A 22101-nucleotide genomic window follows, 5' to 3' on the forward strand; every position below is an offset into this window, starting at 1 on the left:
TTTGGACCTTCACGCGCGTTATTATAATATTTATAATAAATGGAAGACCCCCAAAAGATGCATGGGAGCATCTCCTGTTGCCATGGCAACCGCACACCGCCTATTTTTAGTGGTCTATTATAATGGAAGAGCCATGTTCTTCCCAATCATTTCCCCCATCATAAATAAAATGTTCGACACTTTACGAGAATAAAGTCCTATATTGCAAAATGAAAGTTGATCCTGACCCAAAAAAAAAAAATCATTTAATTAACTCAGAAAAAGTGATATTACTTTTTTCTGTTTTGTTTGAGATAAAAAGTCAGACTTTTTTTTCTAGAAAAAGTCATATTACTGCAAGATTAAAGTCATATTTTTTGGTTTAAAAAAGGGCACAGTTGTCATTTGTATTCAAATATCAGTTGCTTAAAGGGTTGTAACAAATGCAACATTAATGCTCGTTTCGTCATCGTATCCATTGCGACTTGCATTGTGTTAGCATTCAGCAAGACAGTGTCATATTTTGTGATTTTTTTTTCTCGTTAGTCCAAAAAAGTGTAAAAACATATTTTGTTCCCGGTGAAAAAGCTACAAGTTTAGAGTAGTCAAAATCTTTTTCAAGAAAAAAGGTCGCAGTCACATACTGTATGAACAAAGGATGTTTTTGAGGAAAAGGGGCCATTTTTTTTCTAGATTTCACTTCCAAGAATAAGAACCTAAATACTCGAAAAATAATCTCTTTTTTCCCAAGAAAGCATTATTTATTGCTTTAGATATTTGCATTTAAAGAACAGCCCATATTCAAAATGCACTTTCATGTGATAAGTAGAATACATACATGTGGTCCCCCCAAAATTTTTGTACATGTTTTTTTTTTTTTTTAAATGGTGACAGGCCACTCAGGAGACATTTAAATTGCATTCATATTTCATAACTCTTAGGAGACAGAAACAAATGCTTGTAAGGTCAAAACTCAGAAAAACAACAAGAAATAACAAAGTGTCACTGGATTCTAGCAAAGCTAAAGCTACTCCGAGACTAGCGAGCTAAATAAATGGAAATATACATAAATAATACATTTTATTATTTAAAAGCATGACCACGTGGAAAGCCAAAAAGTACCAATAAGTGCTAAAGGCACGCCAAAAAGAAAATGAGAATGAAAACAGAATTTTATGAGAATCAAGCAACATATTACCGTAACAAAATCTGGATTTAAATTAAGTACAATCTAATTGAAACGGCATAAAATGTTTCTCATCTGTTATCTGATTTTATGCGGACAAAAAAAAATGTACAATCATAATTTGGAATTTTAGGAAAAAAACAAGTAAAAAAACAATAAAATACCTGTTCTATTCCTTGTCAATTTTTATCCTGAAAAAAGGAGAACATTTCAAGAATAAAGTACATTTTCAGAGCGAGAGAGAGAGAAAAAAAAGTCAAAATATTAGCAGAACATGTTATGAGTGCATCGGTGGCCAAAAGCACTCTGAAGGCAAAACACGTTGCTTGGTTGCCATTGTTTCTTGGTGACCCCGTCCTCATTTGCACAAAAAAAAAAAAAAAATAAATAATAATAATCAAATCTTCAAAAAAGGTATACACAAGCTGCTGTGGACTCGTAAGTTTTTCCATTTGGCCTTGCTGCCATGCTCCGCCCAAAAGCAACGACAAAAAAAAAAGGGTCACAATTTCGAGCTATCAATCTTTTTTTGCTGGTCTACTCTTGATAGGCACGTGCACCAAAGTTCACGTTGTTCCGTGCAACTGGCTCGAGGGGCTGAATTTTCACATTTGTGGCGTTATTCGCTTTTCTCGTTTCATGCTTGAGTTGTTCGCAATTTTACGTGGTTTACATTTGGTAGCCATCGGACAAGTTCATTTTGAAGAAAACCTGGGTATTGCCCACTTCAAACCTAAATGGCAAAAAAAAAAAAAAAAAAAAAGGTACTGTATTTTTCTGGCTAGCATTTGAACCTGCTGTACTTTTGCGCTCGGCCTTCCGTCCTGTTCCCGAGAGAACGATAATAAAATCCAAATACTGAAATGTGAAAAACATTGTACTGAAGGAAAGGTTATGTGTAGCTGAAGCAACATGCAACGAATGAGCGGAAAGGAAAAAGTTCAAAGTTTAAGTGCTTGGCGGCTTTTGTGCGTCCGACAGTTCCATCTAAACGGCTCCTTTAATGACGGGCTCCCGGTTGAGATAGGTGGCCCAGTAGACCAGGTTGAAGGTGCCGAAGAGCACCGGGAACACGATGCGGGACATCTTGTCGATCTTGCTGACGCTGTTGTACGTCTTCTTGGGGTCGGCGCCCTTGGACTCGGGGGCCGGCTTGAGCAGCACCGAGGTGCTGTTGGAAATGGTGGACACGGACGCGTCCTTGCTCAGGTTGGCCGTGTAGTTGACGCCGGCGGCGCAGGCGTTGTTGGGTTTCTTGGACAGCGCCAAGGGGTCCTTCCGCTGGAAGATGAAAATACATGAATGGGAATTTATTCCGGAAGGTGGCGCTGTTTAATGTCCTCAGAAGATGTACACATTCATCCATACGGTTCTAGGTTGAACCCTTACGCACTGCAGTAACGTTAGTCCATGTGGGAAAATCCCTCCGAACATTTTTCTCTTATCCAACTATTTCAGTTATTCGATTAATCGCTGCAGCTCTAACAATAGGGCCGTCACCGGTGAACCTTTTGAGAATCGATTTTCCTACTGATTATCGATTGAATAAGCATCGCCCAAGACAAATTTTGTTTTTAACCACTAAAATGCACTTTATTCCTTTATATGAGGAATGGACTTCAGCGGATTGGAATTAGTTACACTGCACAGTACGTGTTGGTACTGAGTGTATGGTATGAATTTGGTGCACATAATTTAACGGTTAGCAATGGCAATTAGCATTAGCCCTCTGACGATGACCATTTTTGGTCAAAAAACACAACAAACTACAACTGGTTAGCACATCTGACACACAGTTCTGGGGACGGGGGTTCAAATCCCGGTCCCGCCTGTGTGGAGTTTGCATGTTCTCCCCCGTGCCTGCGTGGCTTTTCTCCGGGCACTCCGCTTTCCTCCCACATCCCAAAAATACGCGTGGTAGGTTGATTGAAGTCTCTAAATTGCCCGTAGGTGTGAACGTGAGTGCGGATGGTTGTTTGTTTCTATGTGCTCTGCGATTGGCTGGCGACCGGTTCAGGGCGTACCCCGCCTCTCGCCCGAAGATAGCCGGGATAGGCTCCAGCAGCCCGTGACCCGAGTGAGGAGAAGCGCTAAAGTAAATGGATGGATGGATGTACATTAGACATCTAGCAGTGCCTTTAAAATCACTCCTTCATCTTTTTTTTTTTTTTAGCAAAGTTTATCACTGGCCCAACAGCGCGTCCGTCAACCATAAATCTGTGTGAAACACTGGTTCCGGCGGCGCAGACATGGTTCCGAGCGGAATTTACGTTTGCTTGTTTTTTTTTTGGTCCCAGCGGAACTTTGAGGCAGAAATTTTGTGTCGACCTATTTACGAAGTCGACTGACTTCCCCCCCCCGCCCACCGGCCCTACCTCACATCGAGCACGACTTACTTTGGGCTGTTGGGCCTCCATGGCCTTCTTGCCGTCCCAGGCCCAGCTCCGCTTGGTGAAGTAGTTGACCGTGGCGAACTCGATGAGGGCGGAGAAGACGAAGGCGTAGCACACGGCGATGAACCAGTCCATGGCGGTGGCGTAGGCCACTTTGGGCAGCGAGTTACGGGCGCTGATGCTGAGCGTGGTCATGGTCAACACCGTGGTGACGCCTGCGCAACATTTTTTTTCCCCGCACAACAGCGCTAGCTTAAGAGTTCAATTGGTTTTGACGCAGAGCGAGTCATCAGATTCATCAAATGATGATGCATCTGTCAAAGAGTATAATCAACCACCAATGCTGCTGCAAAAGTTGCGTTGCCATGCATAGCCCCCCAAAAGAAAAAAGGAAAGAAACTCATTTTATGAAGTGTAATTACTGTACGTACTATCGTATGCAAGTGTTTGATGTGTGCCTTTGAGGGGCGTGGCCTCGCGAGTGACATCGGGCGCTGCAATCGAGTTTTCCGGTTAGTCCGCGTGTGAACGTCTGAGCGCCGGTTGCGGCCTAACAGCGGCTCCCCGTGAGCGTTATCAGTCCAAAACGGAGGGCGGGCGCGGCTTACCGAAGACGGTGCGCGCGGGCACGGACTCGCGGTTGAGCCAGAAGGAGACTTGCGACAGGATGACGGTCATGAAGCACGGCATGTACGTCTGGATGACGAAGTAGCCGATCTTCCTCTTCAGGTAGAAGTGCGCCATCATCACCGTGTACTGACCTGATCGACAAGAAGTTGGACGGGAGCGCAGGTGTCAAACGCAAGATCGCTCACTTTGGCCCGCTCAAAGCAAATGACCTGTGTTGACTTGATGCTCCATAGATTTTTTTGAAAAAATGATTATTGACATTTTGGCAGAAAATCTGAACCACAATTGAAACTTTTATCAGATATTACGAGCATCTTTCTTTTCTACCATGGACACTGCTAATGAAGTTTGAATGTTGAAAGTGTGTGGGAGAGGTGAAAGAAACTAGGACTTGTTTTGGATAGGGTCTCCCTCCATCGTGGAATTTCACCTACTGCGCAACGCGACAAACTGCGATTCACTGAATATGTTATTATTGCCTGTACCCATTTTGTCTTTGAACTTTTCCGTAACACTCAAGATACTGTAAACGTGATTTTGACTTTGACGTGGACCCAAACTGCACAAGGTTGAACTTGTGACATTTTCACCTCAGCTAATTCTGCCATTTTGTATCTGGTATACATCAAAATCAATGCTCTGACAAAATTCTATATATTTTAGATATTTTGCTACGATGGCCATCATGTTTGATCCATTATTCAAGATTATTATTTGTGGTCACAATTAACAAAAAAGAAATACAAAATTATCATAATAACATAAATTGGATTTTTGCACCTACTTAAAATTAAAATGCGTGAAAAACTGAAGACTGATTTCGCCTTTGCCTGAGCGCAGTCATTCTCAAAAAGTAGTACGCAGGCTCCCTCTCGTGGTCAACCCAAGTATAACAGGTTATATTTTTGTGGTGTTTAACTTTGAAGGTGTAGTTAGGTATAATTCTATTCAACGTTTATATGGGATACATTTTAATCTATATCGAAGCTCAGTGTGAATGTTCAAACCATGCATGACGTTAGCGTGGCTCACAATCATATTAAAACGTACTTTTTTGTTTGATGAACACTTACGCTACTCCATTTCAATATTGTAACTGTACATTTTCAGAGCTCAGTATTTGGTGTGTAAAGTTTGAGAGCCACTGAGGTACCTTGGCCATTGTTTTTTTGGGTTGTCATTCAAGATAAAGTGCATTTTTGAGCTCCGCCACGTTGTTTCGAGTATTAGTCAAGGATAAACTGCGTTCCTGTTCTTTGACATGGCAGCACAATCCCCTGACTTGAAGATTTAAAAAAAAAAAAATCTCTCTCTCTATATATATATATATATATATGTTGTAAAATAGCAACTTGTTCATATCATTCAAAATACGTGGATGTCTTGCCTGTCGTTTTCCAACGGGTATTGCTAAACATGGCCGCTTTAAGATCCTGTTCTCTCAAATTTGCTGAAATCAGGGAGTGTGGGATCCCACTCTTATTTGGCATGTGAAGTCAAAATACGGCAAATAGGTTGCCGGGCGAGTCATCATCATCATCATCATCATCATCCTGTTAACCAACGGGAGATTGCATTTTACTTCCTCTCCCGTGGAAAAAAAAAAATCCACAGATGACAGCCGCTTTCTCCTGGCAAAATCAGATTTTTTTTTTTTCCCAGTCCCGCTATAATCCCTCGTCACAATCTGCATCCTGTGTGTGCGTGCGTGCATGCATTCTCTGGATTGGCACATCCTCTCCTGAGCCGGTAGACAGCGAAGCAGCAGAGGCGGAGCGAGGGGCGGAGGGTGGCGGCGGCCGCGGGACACCCGCGCGGGGGAAAAGTCGGGACGGCGTTCCGACGAGCATCCGTCATGTCCTCGGCCAGCAGACGAGCGCCCGTCAGACGAGCTCGGCGGCGCCGGGGTCGCCCCGGCGTTGCTCTCATCTGACCTTTCCCCCCCCCCCCCCCTCTCTCTTTCCTTTATTTATTTACTTGTACGTGGATGGGAAGGTGCGGCAAAATTAAATATGAAGAAAAGAATGCGGCTTTGGTGGATTTTAACGTTTGGATTTTGGAGCGTGTGCGGCGAGCTGCCCTTCATAGCGGAGAACAACGCGGCCATGCTGGTCAACTGGTGAGTAAGCGCAAAGTTGCGTGCCGGCGCCGCGGTCCGTTTCGCACTCGTTGGGGAAGTACCCGTTCGATTTGTCGGCGTCATGCGGTGTGGGTTTAACGCGCCAGGTCAAGGGTCAACCGTGTCCACTGTGAGCTATTCCCGGCCCGTTTAAGGAGGGTTTGTACCTCAGATTAGCGCCGCTAATTAAGTCTGGAGGCTCCCGTCTGTCGTAAAGAAGAAAGCAGGATTTCCTCCGCCGCCACTCAGGATTTTACACGTACGTTCGCGTTCGTGTGATCCAGAGCGTACCCTCTTCGATTGAGCGTCGAGGCCAAATCCAGATGGCAGAGATTCCCAAACTGTGACTGTCCGGCATCTATTTTCCATGAGAATTACTCAAATGTACACATGCCAACAGTTGGTATGTTGCACTGAGGTAACTCGATAGAGGTTTTAGACCATGCCTGAATTTGCTGAAGTCATTTCAAGTCATTTTTTTCCACATTAATGTACGCACAGCGACCCCAAACAGAATAATTGACATTTTAGCAGATTTATTCAAAAAGAACAACTGAAATATCACACCGCCATAAGTATTCAGACCCTTTGCTCAGTATTGAGTGGACGCACCCTTTTGGGCTCATCCAGCCACGAGTCTTTTTCCCGCCCGGATTTTGGGATCCTCTGCCATTCCTCCTTGCAGATCCTCTCCAGTTCTGTCAGGTCGGATGGGGAACGTTGGTGGGCAGCCATTTTCAGGTCTTTCCGGAGATGCTCAATTGGGTTTCGGTCAGGGCTCTGGCTGGGCCGTTCAAGAACAGTCTCGGAGTTGTTCTGAAGCCACTCCTTGGGTATTTTTGCTGCGTGCTTAGGGTCATTGTCTTGTTGGAAGGTGAACCTTCGGGCCAGTCTGAGGTCCTGAGCACTCTGGAGAAGGTTTTGTTCCAGGATATCCCCGTACTTGGCCGCATTCATCTTTCCTTGGATTGCAGCCGGTCTCCCTGTCCCTGCAGGTGAAAAACACCCCCACAGCACGATGCTGCCACCGCCATGCTTCACTCTTGGGACTGTGATGAGCAGTGGCAATTAAGGCCAACAATTTCTATCTCGGTCTCATCAGACCACAGAATCTTATTTCTCACCATCTTGGAGTCCTTTAGGCGTTTTTTAGCAAGCTCCATGCGGGCTTTCATGTGTCTCGCACTGAGGAGAGGCTTCCGTCGGCCACGCTGCTATAAAGTGATGGTTGACTTTCTAGAACTTTCCTCCCATCTCCCGACTGCATCTCTGGAGCTCAGCCACAGTGATCTTTGGGTTCTTCTTGACCTCTGTCACCAAGGTTCTTCTCCCACGATTGCTCCGGCCAGTTCTAGGAAGGGTTCCGGTGGTCCCAAACGTTTTCCATTTCAGGATTACGGAGGCCGCTGTGCTCTTGGGAACCGTAAGTGCAGCAGACGTTTTTTTGTAACCTTGGCCAGATCTGTGCCTTGCCACAGTTCAGTCTCTGAGCTCTTCAGGCAGTTCCTTTGACCTCATGATTCTCATTTGCTCTGACATGCACTGTGAGCTGTAAGGTCTTATCTAGACAGGGGTGTGGCTTTCCTCATCAAGTCCAATCAGTACCATCAAACACAGCTGGACTCCAATGAAGGTGTGGAACCATCTCAAGGATGATCAGAAGAAATGGACGGCACCCGAGTTAAATATGAGTGTCACAGCAAAGCATCTGAATACTTATGGCTGTGTGATATTTCAGTTTTTCTTTTTGAATAAATCAGCAAAAATTTCAACAATCATGTTTTTTTCTGTCAATATGGGGTGCTGTGTGTACATTAATGAGCGGGAAAAAATGAGCTTAAATGATTTTAGCAAATGGCTGCAATATATTAAAAAGAGTGAAAAATTGAAGGGGGTCTGAAAACTTTCCGTACCCACTGTATTCTTTATCCTCTGTGAAAACAACTAATATTTGGGCAGCTTACTGAGGAGCTGTCTGTATTATACTGCCCCCTGTTGGCCAAGGTGCGCACACCAGTCGGAGCAGAACGATGTCCACTGAATTGAAGCAGAAAATGTGGCAAAAACAGTTTAATTCTTTATATTTATTTAGGCTACTTATATAATTGTATGTTTTTATGTGTAAAATATTATAGAGCACCATTTTTTTCTTATTAAAAACACATTTTAAAAAAAAATGGTTTTGTTTTTTTTGACGGGGCAGGAGATGGAACGGAGCAAAGGCATTCCCATTCATTTCAACCGGGAGCGACGATTTGCGATACGAGTGTTTCACGTGTGGTCACGGAACGGATGCAACTCGTATCTCAAGGCACCACTGCATATACTACAACAATGACATGCGGAGGCAATTGTGGCACAGTAATACTGTGCTGAGGTGATTCTACATTCATATGATTTTTCACATTCATAATGGCCATAAGTACGATGTGACACTCCTAATCGAGGCAACTGGACTCTAGTTGTTTGTTGAATTTGTTGCTTTCCAAAAACGTAAAAAAAAAAAACAACGTTGGCAGTTATACAATTAGGTAGTAGAAAAGCTCTATATTACAAACTGTTTTGCTGTAGTAGTTGCAGTAGTTTTGAATTGGGCATGCGGGTGTGACAAGCTCCATTTTTTTCGACACTCGCACTTTTCAAGTTGCCGCCCCCCCCACCTCTTTTTTTTTTTTTTTTTTTTTAGCGACCGTGTCAAGTGTTATTTTGCATATATTTGTAAACAGGTCCAAGAGACTCAATAAAATGTCAACATGCCAGTAGATTTTAGACTGTAGTTCGGGTATTGTTGGATTTAATTTTTTTTTTTTGTCCATACGTTGAAGGGCTAAAACAGTTGTATTTGACTTGTGAATTTTAAGGGTATGTCTCAGGAAGCTAGGGGGTGCGCCAACTCTGTCTGGATGTTGAACGGGGTGCGTTTGGGAAAGCGTAGCGTCACACTTTTATCTCACGCTAGCGAACGTCGGGCCCTCCCTCCTCTCCCGAACGTGTCCCGGCGCGTGATGACGTCACCCGGTAAAAGCACAACTGACCGATGGGCCTCGCGTGAGGATTATCCCTGCACACCCCGTAGCTGGGACGCTGGGATAAGTGGTTTTTTTTGTCCCTGAGACAGGGGCGAGGAAGGGATTGGGGGGGGGGGACAGCTGGTAGTGTGTGGGAGGACTTCCCAAATCCGTTTGATTCATTTGTCGTCCCTGTCAGGCTTGACTTGAAAACATTTGCCGCTAACAGCGTCTGCGGGGCGGCAAGAGTTGCAGCGACACATACGGCTGAACGGCAAATTCGTTGGATGAATGGACCAATAAAAGGCCGTTCGCGATGTATACAGCCCTTGACATTGCGCTGTTCACATTTTAACACCATGAATGAGATTAAGACGACGCGTAACAATTGATCAACGGTATTCAAAATGGAAGTGGCCACAGAGCTTAGAATGTCATCAGCAGGTTGCAACAGAGAGACAGAAAGCCATCGAACTTTTTTTTGCCAATATAATAACGAAAGCGCTAAGACATACACACGGGGATAAGGTCGGCCCGTAATGTTAAAATGACGAGCGCGTTCACCTCTGCTGGTGGAGATGTCCTCGGTGCCGGCCGTCTGGCCGATCAGGTGATACTGGTTGAGCCTGGAGCCCTCCTCGCCGACCACCACCGACTTGGCCGCACCCTTGTCCCACGTGTAGACCACCTCCGACACCGGGTACGCGTCTGAGGGAGCGACACATTGACTTGAAGTGTCAAGCAGGGGAGGGCAAAGTATGGCCAACCCGCTCCACGCGGCGTTTACATTTCCGAGAGGAAGGCAACGTTATCATCGCTCAAATTAGTTCAAATGTAGCCATTTTTCATCATTCAATTATTGATTCATTTACCATAATAAATAGTAAAATGACAAAATCTTTGTATTTGTAAGCACTTTACTCACTTCCCAAATTTGTATTATTATTATTTTTTTTTTTACATCAACAGTATGACTTGCATGTTTCTACTTTTATTAGTTAGTATTTTTTTTTAATATTTGAATTCAAGATCATACAATTATGAATTTCTCACATTCAAATCAACATATTTGTTTTACCTCATCTACTAGTCATGTAACACCATATTCATTCATCTCATCTCATTAAATCATTTCTTAACTTCTTCTTAAAAATACTAACATTTAAATTACATGAGTAAAATTAACTACTTAATATATACAATTAAGACCTCTTGAATTTATTTCATTACAAAATTGGTTAATTTATTCTAGTTACATTAAGTACAATTATTTTGACCCCAAAAAAGGGGATTATATTATTATTGGAATTTGACCTGAGATTGCTTATGTACATTCTTACATGTCCATTTGAACTCGGTTGCCCAACCCCTTGCCATACATAAACGACAAGACAACAAGTCAGGCATCCATTTTGTGGATTAGAGCTGAGTGAGTTGCAGGCTTTGTGACTTTTTCTATTCCATTTGTGAACCTTTAAACCTTTGACTGCAATAACCACAATAACCACGGTGACACGGATTGACAGATAATCTGTGTTGTCTTGGTCGCCGCCGGACAAGCCTCATTGTTTTTAGCCACCTGTGCTCCCTGGATGTCACATGACCAGAAGAATGTCGTGTTTCGCTGCTTGCTTATACAACAACAACAACAACAACAACAACAACGTTTTAGATGGTAAAAGCAGGTTTGAGCAAGTCCTCCTCGCCGGCAGTTGGCGCTATACTACGGCACTTTGACACATCGGCGAATCGTCGTGTGCATCAGCTGTGTCGGTGCTCGATATCGGTGAGTACTCAGGAGTGAACGATTCAAGCAAGAGACGAGACGGGACGGGACGGCAATTGTCTGGGAAAGACCGGTCACCTGACACTCACTCCTTCCGCCTTGTCGTGTCGAAAGCAATCGTCGACAACTATTTTGCACGTCTCAATCATCTCATTGCGTGATGCCCTGTGGCGGTGTGAAAGTGCGCAGAAACAGCAATGTCCGATTTTTTTGCGGAAATGTGTACGATGGAAGCGACTGTTTGTGAGGCTGAAACCAATTGTAAAGCATAACCCCGTGGCTAAATCCGCGTGTGCGTGTGCGCGCACGTCCGTGTGGCACTCCACAACTCCAATCTACAAGCGCTAATCCCGCGACTGTGGTGTCAGAAAACTTTGCAGATTGTCTTCAATATCCCCAGATTGACCTCAGACCCGCCGGGATTATTGTCTCTGACCAGCCGCGGCGACATTAGCGTGTCTTGCGACGTTCCCGTTCGCCGTCTGCTTGAACTCGTTCTCGGCTTTCTTTCAGGTGGGAATGCTAACATATAGCGCCATAGCAAGCTGAGCAGAGAAAGCGCTAAGGTTTAGTCCGGACGAGTCGGGTACTACAGTAAGACAAATGTCTTCACCATTTTAGTTGTGAATAGTTTCTTTGCATGTCGTTAGCCTAATTGCACAATAGCCTGACTGGTTTTTAACTTAATGTCACAATATCAATCAAAATGACCAAAAGGACTTGGTAAAACTGGTGTTTCCCCCACCCCCTTATGTCTGTGTAGATTCTCATTTATCCAGGTCATGGTAAAATACGCAACGGTTGAATCGAGGCAACTGGACTCTAGTTGTTTGTTGAATTTGTTGCTTTCCAAAAACGTAAAAAAAAAAAACAACCTTGGGCAGTTATACAATTAGGTAGTAGAAAAGCTCTATATTACAAACTGTTTTGCTGTAGTAGTTGCAGTAGTTTTGAATTGGGCATGCGGGTGTGACAAGCTCCATTTTTTTCGACACTCGCACTTTTCAAGTTGCCGCCCCCACCTTTTTTTATTTTTTTTTTTAGCGACCGTGTCCAATGTTATTTTGCATATATGCTGCGGGCCTCTGAAAAAGCAAAACAGGCCGCCAACGGGCCCGGGGCCGTAGTTGGAAGACCCCTACAAGGACCAATTCTCCGTTGTTCGCTGAAAACCTATTCGCCACGTATTCGCCGTCTACTTTGACGCCACGTGCCAAAGAATCAAAGAGTCAGGCACAGCCTCGTCAAACAGGAAAAAAAACCTTTGCTGCCATCTTGTGGCATCTATAGGCACTTGCGAACCTTTTTGGGTGGGCGTCAATTACAGGCACATTTTCGCTGCTTGCAAATAGCGAACAAAGAAACTTCACAGGCAATAGAAATAATACATTCAGGGTCAAACTGTCAGCCGGAATAGCAAGAACGATAAAATCCGTAGTCTTCATGTTAATAACAAAAGCGATTGGCGTCGCAGACCTTCCTCGCACGATCCTAAAAAGTTAACCGTAGTAAAACACACTACTAATACTCAGTGATTAGTGTTGAATTTTATATATATGTATATATAAGCTTGTGTGTTTAAAAAAAAAAAAAAAAAGGGTGACTAACAGAGTATGACAGCTCACCGTTTGCGAGCTGTAGCGAATCCCGAGGTAGCGATAGCAGTTTAGCGGGAGCATGAGAGGTGATTAACGTGTCCAAGAACGGGACCACGTCAGCTTTGGAAGAGCCTGGAGCAATATGGCGGGCGAGCGGGCCGCGAGGTCACGAGGTCAAAGGATTAGCTCGGGTTAATGGAGTCGCAGGAAACCGGCTACCACGCTGATAGCTTCCGAGGCGCGCACGGGCCCCGGCACGTCACACAACAGCTTTTTTAAAAATATATCTATTTTTTAAAAAGGCTTTCCAAAAAAATAAGCAGATCGGAATTTAGCATTCTGTGTTGTTGTTCTTTTGTTTGATTATTCTGTCAGCTTCTCTTGTAATTCTGTTGCACAACCAAGCTCAAAGCATCTTAAATAAGAACACTGGCAGGGTATCCTATCGTTGTTTGGTATTTCTTTTTATTTGATTAGAATATCATTTTTATTTTATTTACTATACCTGTCAATTGTACAGTTTTACCTTTAATATAATTTGAAATTATTTTTATAGAAAACCCACTTTTGCCCAAATGCAGAATTTGTTATTTCAAAACATCTATTCAGTATATATTTTGGGGTTTAGTTTTTTTTTTTTGTTTGCTTGTCACTTTTATTCCTTAGCTTTATATTTTGATAATCACTATATTTTTTTATGGGACATCTCTTCTGGGGGTTCTTTTTTTTTTTTTTTATTTACTTGTGACATATTTCTCAGCTTTATATTATTTTATTATATTTCTTTAAATGGGAAACCTTTTCAGATGCGACCAAATTTCACACAACAAAACTTGTTTTTTTTTTTTTTTAATTGAATTAAGAATGTGTATATATATTTTGTACTTTATATATTTTCATGAGAGAATGCTTGAGATACAACTTGATTTCGAAAAAGCAAATGGACAATAAAACTATTATTTTTAAATAGAAACAAAAGTGTATTTACCAGACACTTTTATATTTCTTTAACTTTTTTTATTTTTATTTTTATATATATATATATATATATATATATTTTTTTTTTTTTCTTTGCAACATCTTAATTAAGATGCAAACGCCTTTCATATTTGGTACTAAAAAACAAAAATAGAACAAAAATTATATATTTATAGAGTGTGTTACAATATATGCTTTTTTTAAATCTTGATATTAAAAAAATCCATAAATATAAATACAAAATAATGTCTAACATATACTTTGTTTGGACTGACGGGCACTGTATGGTACTTTTTCTTAGAATGAGGTGACCAAAATAAGACGAGCTCACAGTACACGACAGCACCACTTGGACAACACCACAAAAGACACATTTGCATTATTTATCATCATCTTTGTGGATGTCGGAGACTGCGCAGGTTCACCCAATGAACTGACCTGTGCGTGTACTGTACAATTAATAGGGGTGTGTATTTAAGTCTGCCTTGCAATTAATCTAAGTGACTTTTGGCGTGGACTGGACGCGTCCGTCTTCCTGCCTGTCCGCCAAGTGCAGGGAAATCCTCTTCGTTAATCTCGCAGGCTTAAAGGGCCAGCGCAACTTTCTGTAGGTCACAAAACCAAAAACAAACACACAAAAAAAAAACCCCGTGTTCTACTCACAGCTTCCGAACTTGAGGGGACAGGCGTGCGCGTCCATGGGGAAGTCCTCCAGTTGCATGGGGCACTCTGCAGATATGGTCAGTCTGCGGAAAAAAAACAACCCAAAAAACCGAAATGGAAATCAATCCATGACTAAATATAGAAAATGTGAGTGGCGAGTAAAACTGAGGATTAGTCCGTGAAGGACTTTGCAAGTCACTGAACATGGAGTACTTACAGTATAAAGACTGCTACTCCCACCATGTGGACACTATTGTAATATCATCATAGAAATATGACAAGAATACCGTGACAACCCAAAATAGATTTTTTTTTTTTTTTTTTTTTACAAAAAACAAAACTTGCAATCTGACTGACTTTTTTTATATTAGTTGATACATTTATATTTTAAAATGATGTTAATTCGATGTATTTTTAGCAAATGGAAAATTCTGTCTGTATTTACACTTTTCATTGTTTTTAAACGTTATTACAAATATTTTAAATCTTTGTTTAAATTGGTTAGTAAATTTTAATGAGATATACATGCAAATATTTTTTTTCTAACTATATCATTTAAAAAATATAACAGAAATTCATCGGCCAGCATTCACAAATTTGCAGATTTTTTGGGGGGAACCAACCTATTCACCATTATTCACCCAAAAAATCAACTCACCTATTTGCTGTTTTTGTGCTCAGGACAAAGTGCCGTCTGGTGGCATCTTGTTGTTCCTGGAAGTATACTGAAGTGTAATTTAAGAGAGTAATTTAAAAGTTTTTATAACTGGCTATATAGTCAAATATTTGCGTTTTGCCATTTGTGCATTGCCATCGCTGCATATTTTTACGAGGAGGAAGTTTGAATTCAAATGACGAACATTGCCAGTCCAACACCAGGAAGGGCAGAGCTCTTGACCACAGGTGTCAAACTGAAGACCCGGGGGCCGGATCACAGTCGTAGCGGCCCTCCGAGGGAAGTCACAACTACGATGTGGCCCGTGACAAAAACTAGTTCGACACCCCTGCTCTAGACCAACTTTTTACCCTGGTTGCACTAGTGCGCCCAACTTTTAATAGGGGTCTCGCACAGGGCGCCATTCAGCCTAGGACCGCCACGGTACGGTAGGATATAAAGGGCGTCCGGGAGGTACCTCATGGTGTAGAGCAGCGTGCCGTCGTCCTGCAGCCTCAGCAGCTTGTTGGGCGTGGTCATGTTGTGCGCGATGGATTTCTTGCCGTTGAGGAAGAAGGTGTCGGGCGTCCAGATGTTGCTGGCCAGCAGGTTGTTGAGCGGCAGCATCTTCATGGGGCCTTCGAAGCACAGCCGCTCGTCCTTCCAGCTCTGGCGGAAGAACACGTCGATGGTGTACTCCTGAAATCGAACGGCCACTCGGTCATTTTGCTTTGTTGAGACAGAAAAACGCGGAATTGAGAGGATGTGGCAATCATAACGGGACGCACGAAAAAGTCTCAAGTCCCGTGCCGAAAAATAAACAGCAAATCCACCATTTTGGTTGGAGGGAGCCATTTCGGGCAAATTTCAGGGCTCTTACTTTGACAAATCCCAATTAGGGAATTCGTCTTAATGGAAGCAGCCGGGCGACGCTGAATGGCCAAACTACGCCATCTATGCGGGCAGAGCATGGCATCATAAATTGATGATCATTTTAAGGGTTCGCCACGAAAAAGCGTTTCAAGCGCTGGTTTTATGATTTTTTTCAAATTCTTACCATTTCCGTATCCGAGACAGGACCGAAGCTGGTGACAAAAATGTTGATTTTGATCTCCGTCACCTTTTCTGTAAGATTAGAGAGAGCAGATGCTTTGAGACAATATAAATATGGAATTCTAGTTAGGGATTAACATTTTGTACAGTACGATTTTGTTTTGTTTGGGTTATTTAATGGCAATTCATAAATCAGTGTCACTCCGGGGCGATGAAATAAGTCAATCGTCTTACGAGGATAGAAAATAAATTGACAAAAAAAAGTTGTACTTTTCTTATTGACGAATAAGTAATTTTTGGAGACTGTAAAAATATTTTTCATGGGATAAAAATCCATACTTTAAATAGTAATCCTAAAAAAGTCATTTTAAATTATGCTTTTGCAAAAACATTTTATTTTCAAGTCATTTTTTATGAGAACAAAGTTACTTTTTTTCCGAAAATTAAAAAAAATATTTCTTTATGAAAAAAAAATAGTAATCCTACCAGAGTAAACGTCTAAACTTTTAAAGTCATTTTTTTTTTTTAAAGAAGATATTTTTTCCACCTTTGAGAAACAGGTAATCTTAGAAGAATAAATACTTATTGTGAAAATTAAAAAAACCTGTTGATGAATAAAGTTATTAATAAATAAAAGCATGAACTTGTATCTTTTTATCTGTATATATATATATATATATATATTTTTTTTTTAAGGGATATCGCCCAGCCCGACTGTCGTCTGAAAATTCTAATCCAGTCCCCAAAAGTACACAAAAACGCACTTGCAATTCTTAGCCACTAGATGGCCATGTCGCTTCTTTTACAGACTGCCGATTTGTTCAAATGGAAAATATGTCATCGAATTCCAAGTGACTCAACGGTTCAGAGGTCAACACACAAATGTGCTACTGTGTGTGTATGTGACTTTCATCTAAATTACCCTTCAGAAAACAAGGTAATTTCTCTACCTACTCTTTCATTATGTTTTTCTATTTATATTTTACAATACAGTAAAAAAAAATTTTTTTTTTTTTTTATCAAACATTAAAAAAAAAAATATATATATATTTTATTTTTTATTTTTTATTATTATTACCATATTTCTATAGGTATTTCTATATCGTGGATTTTCACTTCTTGTCTGGAAAATAACCCCCGCAATGGAGGGGGGTTTTACTGTATATATAAAAAAATACCACAAATACTTGGTCACCGCTTTGCAGATGACGTCTCTTTGCGCGGGCGGTCTGGAACGAGGTATTAAGGTAATGTCGTAAATTAAGATAAAAAAGCTTGGTCACCGAACAAATGAAACTCGTCAGTTAAGGTACGGCTGTATTCTTATTTAGCGCGTGTACTGCACATGTCAACGGATACCTCCCAGGCCGGGACGCAGCCTGTTGTCGTAGCCGTCCAGCAGTCCGTCCAGGATGCGCGTGAACACGGTGATGTTGTTATTCAATTCCGCCTCGGTGGGCGTCCCCGTCGCCTCCTGCTGACGGCTGGACAACAACAACAACAACAACAACAACAAAACTGTTATTATCTTCATCACACGTGCTAGTGATGATGTTGAGGATGATGATGATGATGGCGCTCACCTCAGGCGGCAGGTGAAGCCAGCGAGCAAGATGCAGAGCCACACGTGTCTCATTGCGAAGCCGCGGTGCATTCCATCGCCCATTCCTGCGGCCGAAAGGCGACCGCTACGTTACGAGCGCCTCTTACTGTACTAAAAACCGCACAGCCCGACTGGGTGACCGCAAGACATCCAGCGCCAGCTGTGTCAAACGCTCTGCCTTGGCAGCAAAAAAATGAAATTTGAAAAAATGCTTTGGTTTTTTTGACATTCATCTCATTTTTCCACCACTTTTTATTTATTCGTAAATATTTATTATTTAGCATCTCATTATTGTGCATTATTATTTTAAGGTTTTATTTAATTGCACCTACTATTTAATATTTCTTTTGGTATTGTTTTAACAATGATATTCATTAGAAATGTGTTTCTCATCGTGTTTTTACGATATTTTCATTTTGTTACATTTATTATTTCATATTTTGGGTCTTTTTTTCCCCTTCTAACTACAGTATGTTCATTTTAAATGTTTATGTGGTTTATTTTGGTATGGTGTTATATTAATTTAAAATGTGCTTTTTGTCAGTTCTTGTATTTACAATTTAATTGTACCATTTAACGTATTATTGCTTAATATTCTTTAATGTATTATTTGTATTTTAACTGTTGTAGTAATTATTTTTTTCATTATGTTTTCATTTTTTTGTATTTATTATTCAATATTCATTTTTGGTATTTCTATTTTTTGCTAAGCACAGTATATTCATTTAAATGTGGTTACAGTGGTTTATTTGTATTTATTTATTTTCATGCTGTATTTATTTAAAGTTATTAGGTATTTTGGGATTAGATTATTATATTAATGTGTGTATAATTTGGGCCATTTTTTTGGGGGGTGGGTATTATTTGTATAGTTATTGTTTTAGTAATTACATTTAGATTTGTTTGTAAATGTTATTTCCATTTTGTTGCATTATTTTGCATTTTTGTAATCATATTTGTTTAATACTTTTTTTTCATGATTTTCTTATAAAACATAATTGTGTTTATTATTGCAGATTATTTAAATATTTGATTTTACTATTGAATTTCGGTGCATTATGTTGCATATGTTATTATTATTTATCATATGTCTAGTTAGCATTTCCCCGCATTTGTCGGAATTCTTTTTGTGCTTGTTTGTCTACATTAGAGAGGCTTAACATATCTATACATCTATGCATGTGTAAGCAACATTTTTCAGTAAAACAAAGAACAAAAATGCTTTTTTTTTTTTCAAACATTTTTCAACATCCAGCCTTCTCCCCCACCACCCGAACTTTAAAGCAATTAATTTGACCCCCCCCCCCCCCCCCCCCCCACCCCAAATAAGAGAGAGGAGGCTTAATTAAGCAAAATAGGAACAGTTAAAAACAAGACAGCCGACTGGAAGTCCTCCGGCTGCATCCCTGCACCGCACACGCTCTCCTCCGTACGCCGTAAAACGCCAGCCGGCCCCCGTCCCTACCTTCAAGACCGAGACCACCACCGCCACCACCACGACCACGACTGCCTCTCGTCCTCCAGCCTCGCTCTCCCGGCGCGGCGCTCCAAATTTGCCGTCAACGTTCTGGTGAAAGGGGAGGAGAGCTGGCGGGAGAGGTGGGAGAAAGTACCCCCCTCAAAAAAAAGACGAAATTACAATAGCGTCACTACTGCTGCTGGCCGTCGTTGAAAAAAAAAAAAGGAGAGGGGTGGGGGGGAACGCATAAAATAAGATGAGGAGGCGAATGAGAGAGGAGGAGAGGACGAGAAGCAGCACTGTGTGGATGTGCGCAGTGGCGGAGAGCGAAGATGTGGGCAGGGTGGGAGGGAGGCGACAGAAAGAGCGAGAGAGTGATTGGATAACGCAATTGGATCCATTTCTTATTGTTATCCCACTTCTGACACGCATTTTCTCGGGATAATTGCCACTAATGTATCCCATGTAGCTCATTACTACTAGCGACTTCGGGGTAAGGCTCTGTAGGTAGGTGACGTGTCGAAGTTCCCGTGTCAAGAAATCCTACTACCTTCTTCTTCTTAACTCATTAACTCCCTGCCGAGTTCCCCGAACTGTTGTAGAGCATTTCCTCCAAGACCCATGGAATATTATTGTGTTCTGTGACAATAGAATCTTCTTTCACCATGAAAAAAAAGTGTGTTTCCACCTTCTTCGGTTCTTTCGTATTCAGCGGTAGAAAATGGGTTGCAAAAAAGCGGAACAACAAGCTTTTTATGAAAACGTCCAGAAGATATGGAACTTTGACGCTCATTGTACTGTTCGAGATCGAGGTGCCGAAAGTGTGCCCGACCTCCAACGTGTTGGCATTTCTCTCTCATATTCGACGTGACAAGCCAAGATTCACCGCCTAATCTTTATCTTGGACTCAAAAGCTGTGCTGATTTCAAATCCAAAGTGATGCAACGCCGGCATCTACCGGCGTCTGTTTGTCGTTACAGTTATGAAGAAGCTGGAATTTCCCAGACAAGTTAGGAGAAACCCTCTTCGATGCCTGCCCGTAGAAAAACGTATTTGACGAATATATTCGCCGGTGGCAGTGAAGTGTTGTTTTTTAATTGACAAATATAAACGTCCACGGCAGTGAACACTTCTAACAAGACGTTGTACCGCACAACATTACTAGTCTGCAGGGGTTGAACGACTTCAACTTTTTCGCAGTCGACGCTAAGTTAAAGCCAGTCGAGTCGACGTCGATTAATCGATGACAATCGATATTTTTGTTGTCGTTGTCGAGCTTTCGTCTCAAATCGTTGTATTCGCTGATGTGAGGATTTCGGCTTGTAGAACTGTTGTTAGCCAACTTGCAACAGCAGCCTAATATAAAAAAGGTGTTGCTGAAATGTTGCATATTCCTCTCCACCGCCCTTTGCTGCCAATCAAAGCGGGAATATGAGATGCATAGAAGATGTCTAGCTTCAGAAAGAATGTAAAAGTACAATGAACTCATTCAATTAAAACGTCCCATGAATAAATCGATTTGGACTGTGTGTGTGTGTGTGTGCGCGCGTGCGCATGTTTAAAACGGTACCCCGCCATGACAAAGCCCATGGCCCCAGTAAAAGTGGTCTCGAACCGCCACTGCACCGACCGACCGCCTGAAGACGCGCTGTTCATGCCAAAACATGCGATTGCCGATTAATCGTCTTCAAGCTACAATCATCGGTGGTAAAAACTGACCCATCGACGAGACGGTTTCGACCCCGACTGTCCGTATTGGGTGTGTTTGTTAATGGGCTCCAACTGTATTTTGATTTTATTTACAGGAACGCCGTTGATGGGAACAAAAAGCTGCACGCCATCTACGATACGAGGTGAGTGTCACTTTCTAGGTTTTCGGCGTTATTACGTCAACCGTGGACACTTTTACATCACATATGTCAAACTCAGGCCCGGGGGCCAAATTTGGCCCACGATGGAATTTATTTGGTCGGCGTCTGGGCGGAGTCGGTGTTGAAGCAAAATGTACGTTTGTTGTCATACGATAAACTTTAACGCTACATTTCTGCAGAGAAGAGAAACATGCACATCGCAGTGATTTTTCATTAAATATTGAGTTTGGCGCTCGGCGTTGTGCCGATTTAAAATTTTGGCCCACCGTGAATTTGAGTTTGAGACCCCTGGCCGTGAAAATCCTCTCTTTTACGGGCATTGAGAAAGGATGCTACATCAGAAGGTCAACCCCCTCCCTCCATTCTGTGTCCCCGTGCTCTTAATGCAAAACTGTTACATGGACTATGGGTGGAGCGATGACTTTCTTTTTCTTTTGCAATGTGAAATTGGCTTCCTGGGAACATAACATTGCCGCTTTGACTTCAACCAGTCTGTGTCAGTGCAGTCGCGACAATACAGCAACAAAGGGGCAAAAGTCAGGAAAGTTTTACAGACAGTGTAAAAAGGGGCTAATTTGGCCGAAGAACCCACCCCCAAAAAAAGTAGACGCACTTTTAGCCGCTTAAAGCCTCTTATATTATATTATTTTATATTATGTTATATCCCACCGGGTCGTTGCGGGAGGCGCTTAGCCGACAGCTAGCTCGCAAGCTAACCGGCGCTCGGGAACATAAATAACGACACGGAGCTGTTCTGCCAATTTTTGCTATCCAGGGAAGATGCGTTTTTACGCTGTCGCCATACTTGCTTAATGTAATTGTAGAAATGGGCTTAGTAATAATAACGCAAATAAAGTAAGTTGCACTTAACTCTGGACAAGCAGTGTCGCTAGCGAAGGCGCTCAAGTTGCTCTTATGTAGTGGGGGGAGGGGCGACTCATACCGGAAGCCAGAAGTGCGTCGCTGGGCGCCAATTTAGCCACGCCCATTTAAAACAATTCATACAAGTTAAATTAAAAAAAAACAGGACTACAGTTTAACAGTAGATCACCTCAGCTCAGTACTACATTGTTCAGTCTTTGCAAGTTTGCAGCTAATTACCTTCGAAACTAATTCCTTA

General features: G+C 41.9%; 2 protein-coding genes across 6 annotated transcripts in view; one reads left to right on the forward strand and one right to left on the reverse strand.

Annotated features, from left to right (window-relative positions):
* Positions 1 to 705: 705 nt before the first annotated feature.
* Positions 706 to 21905, reverse strand: gabra5 (gamma-aminobutyric acid type A receptor subunit alpha5). Of its 3 annotated transcripts, XM_061779272.1 has the most exons (11): positions 19117 to 21905; positions 17632 to 17716; positions 17408 to 17532; positions 16053 to 16120; positions 15474 to 15694; positions 14341 to 14423; positions 9880 to 10023; positions 4167 to 4319; positions 3990 to 4052; positions 3562 to 3773; positions 706 to 2446 (listed from the first exon to the last, which is right to left on the reverse strand). In XM_061779272.1, exons 2-11 carry the CDS (start codon positions 17712 to 17714, stop codon positions 2153 to 2155), a joined length of 1446 nt encoding a protein of 481 aa, XP_061635256.1. In that variant the 5' UTR covers positions 17715 to 17716; positions 19117 to 21905; the 3' UTR covers positions 706 to 2152. The 3 variants fall into 3 exon arrangements, with proteins under 3 accessions (XP_061635256.1, XP_061635258.1, XP_061635257.1); XM_061779274.1 differs by lacking the exon at positions 3990 to 4052 and having other exon boundaries at positions 19117 to 19191; XM_061779273.1 differs by lacking the exons at positions 3562 to 3773; positions 3990 to 4052.
* gabrb3 (gamma-aminobutyric acid type A receptor subunit beta3) overlaps positions 4326 to 22101 on the forward strand; it is a 28234-nt gene continuing 10458 nt past the window's right edge. For all 3 annotated transcript variants that reach the window (XM_061779269.1, XM_061779271.1, XM_061779270.1), the window contains exons 1-2: positions 4326 to 6307; positions 20916 to 20963. In XM_061779269.1, the coding sequence (XP_061635253.1) occupies positions 6201 to 6307; positions 20916 to 20963 (155 nt within the window). In that variant the 5' untranslated portion in view covers positions 4326 to 6200. The remainder of the gene's footprint in view (positions 6308 to 20915; positions 20964 to 22101) is intronic.

This window comes from Phyllopteryx taeniolatus, chromosome 7, assembly GCF_024500385.1.
Source record: "Phyllopteryx taeniolatus isolate TA_2022b chromosome 7, UOR_Ptae_1.2, whole genome shotgun sequence".
In the NCBI taxonomy this organism is placed as follows: domain Eukaryota; kingdom Metazoa; phylum Chordata; class Actinopteri; order Syngnathiformes; family Syngnathidae; genus Phyllopteryx; species Phyllopteryx taeniolatus.

Coding starts and splice junctions, on each gene's coding strand:
- gabra5 (XM_061779272.1), bottom strand. CDS start 17,714: ATGGGCGATGGAATGCACCGCGGCTTCGCAATGAGACACGTGTGGCTC. Junction 17,533..17,631: donor GGCTTCACCTGCCGCCTGAG/GTGAGCGCCATC, acceptor GTTGTTGTCCAG/CCGTCAGCAGGAGGCGACGG. Junction 4,320..9,879: donor GGACATCTCCACCAGCAGAG/GTGAACGCGCTC, acceptor CTTGTCGATCAG/GTCAGTACACGGTGATGATG.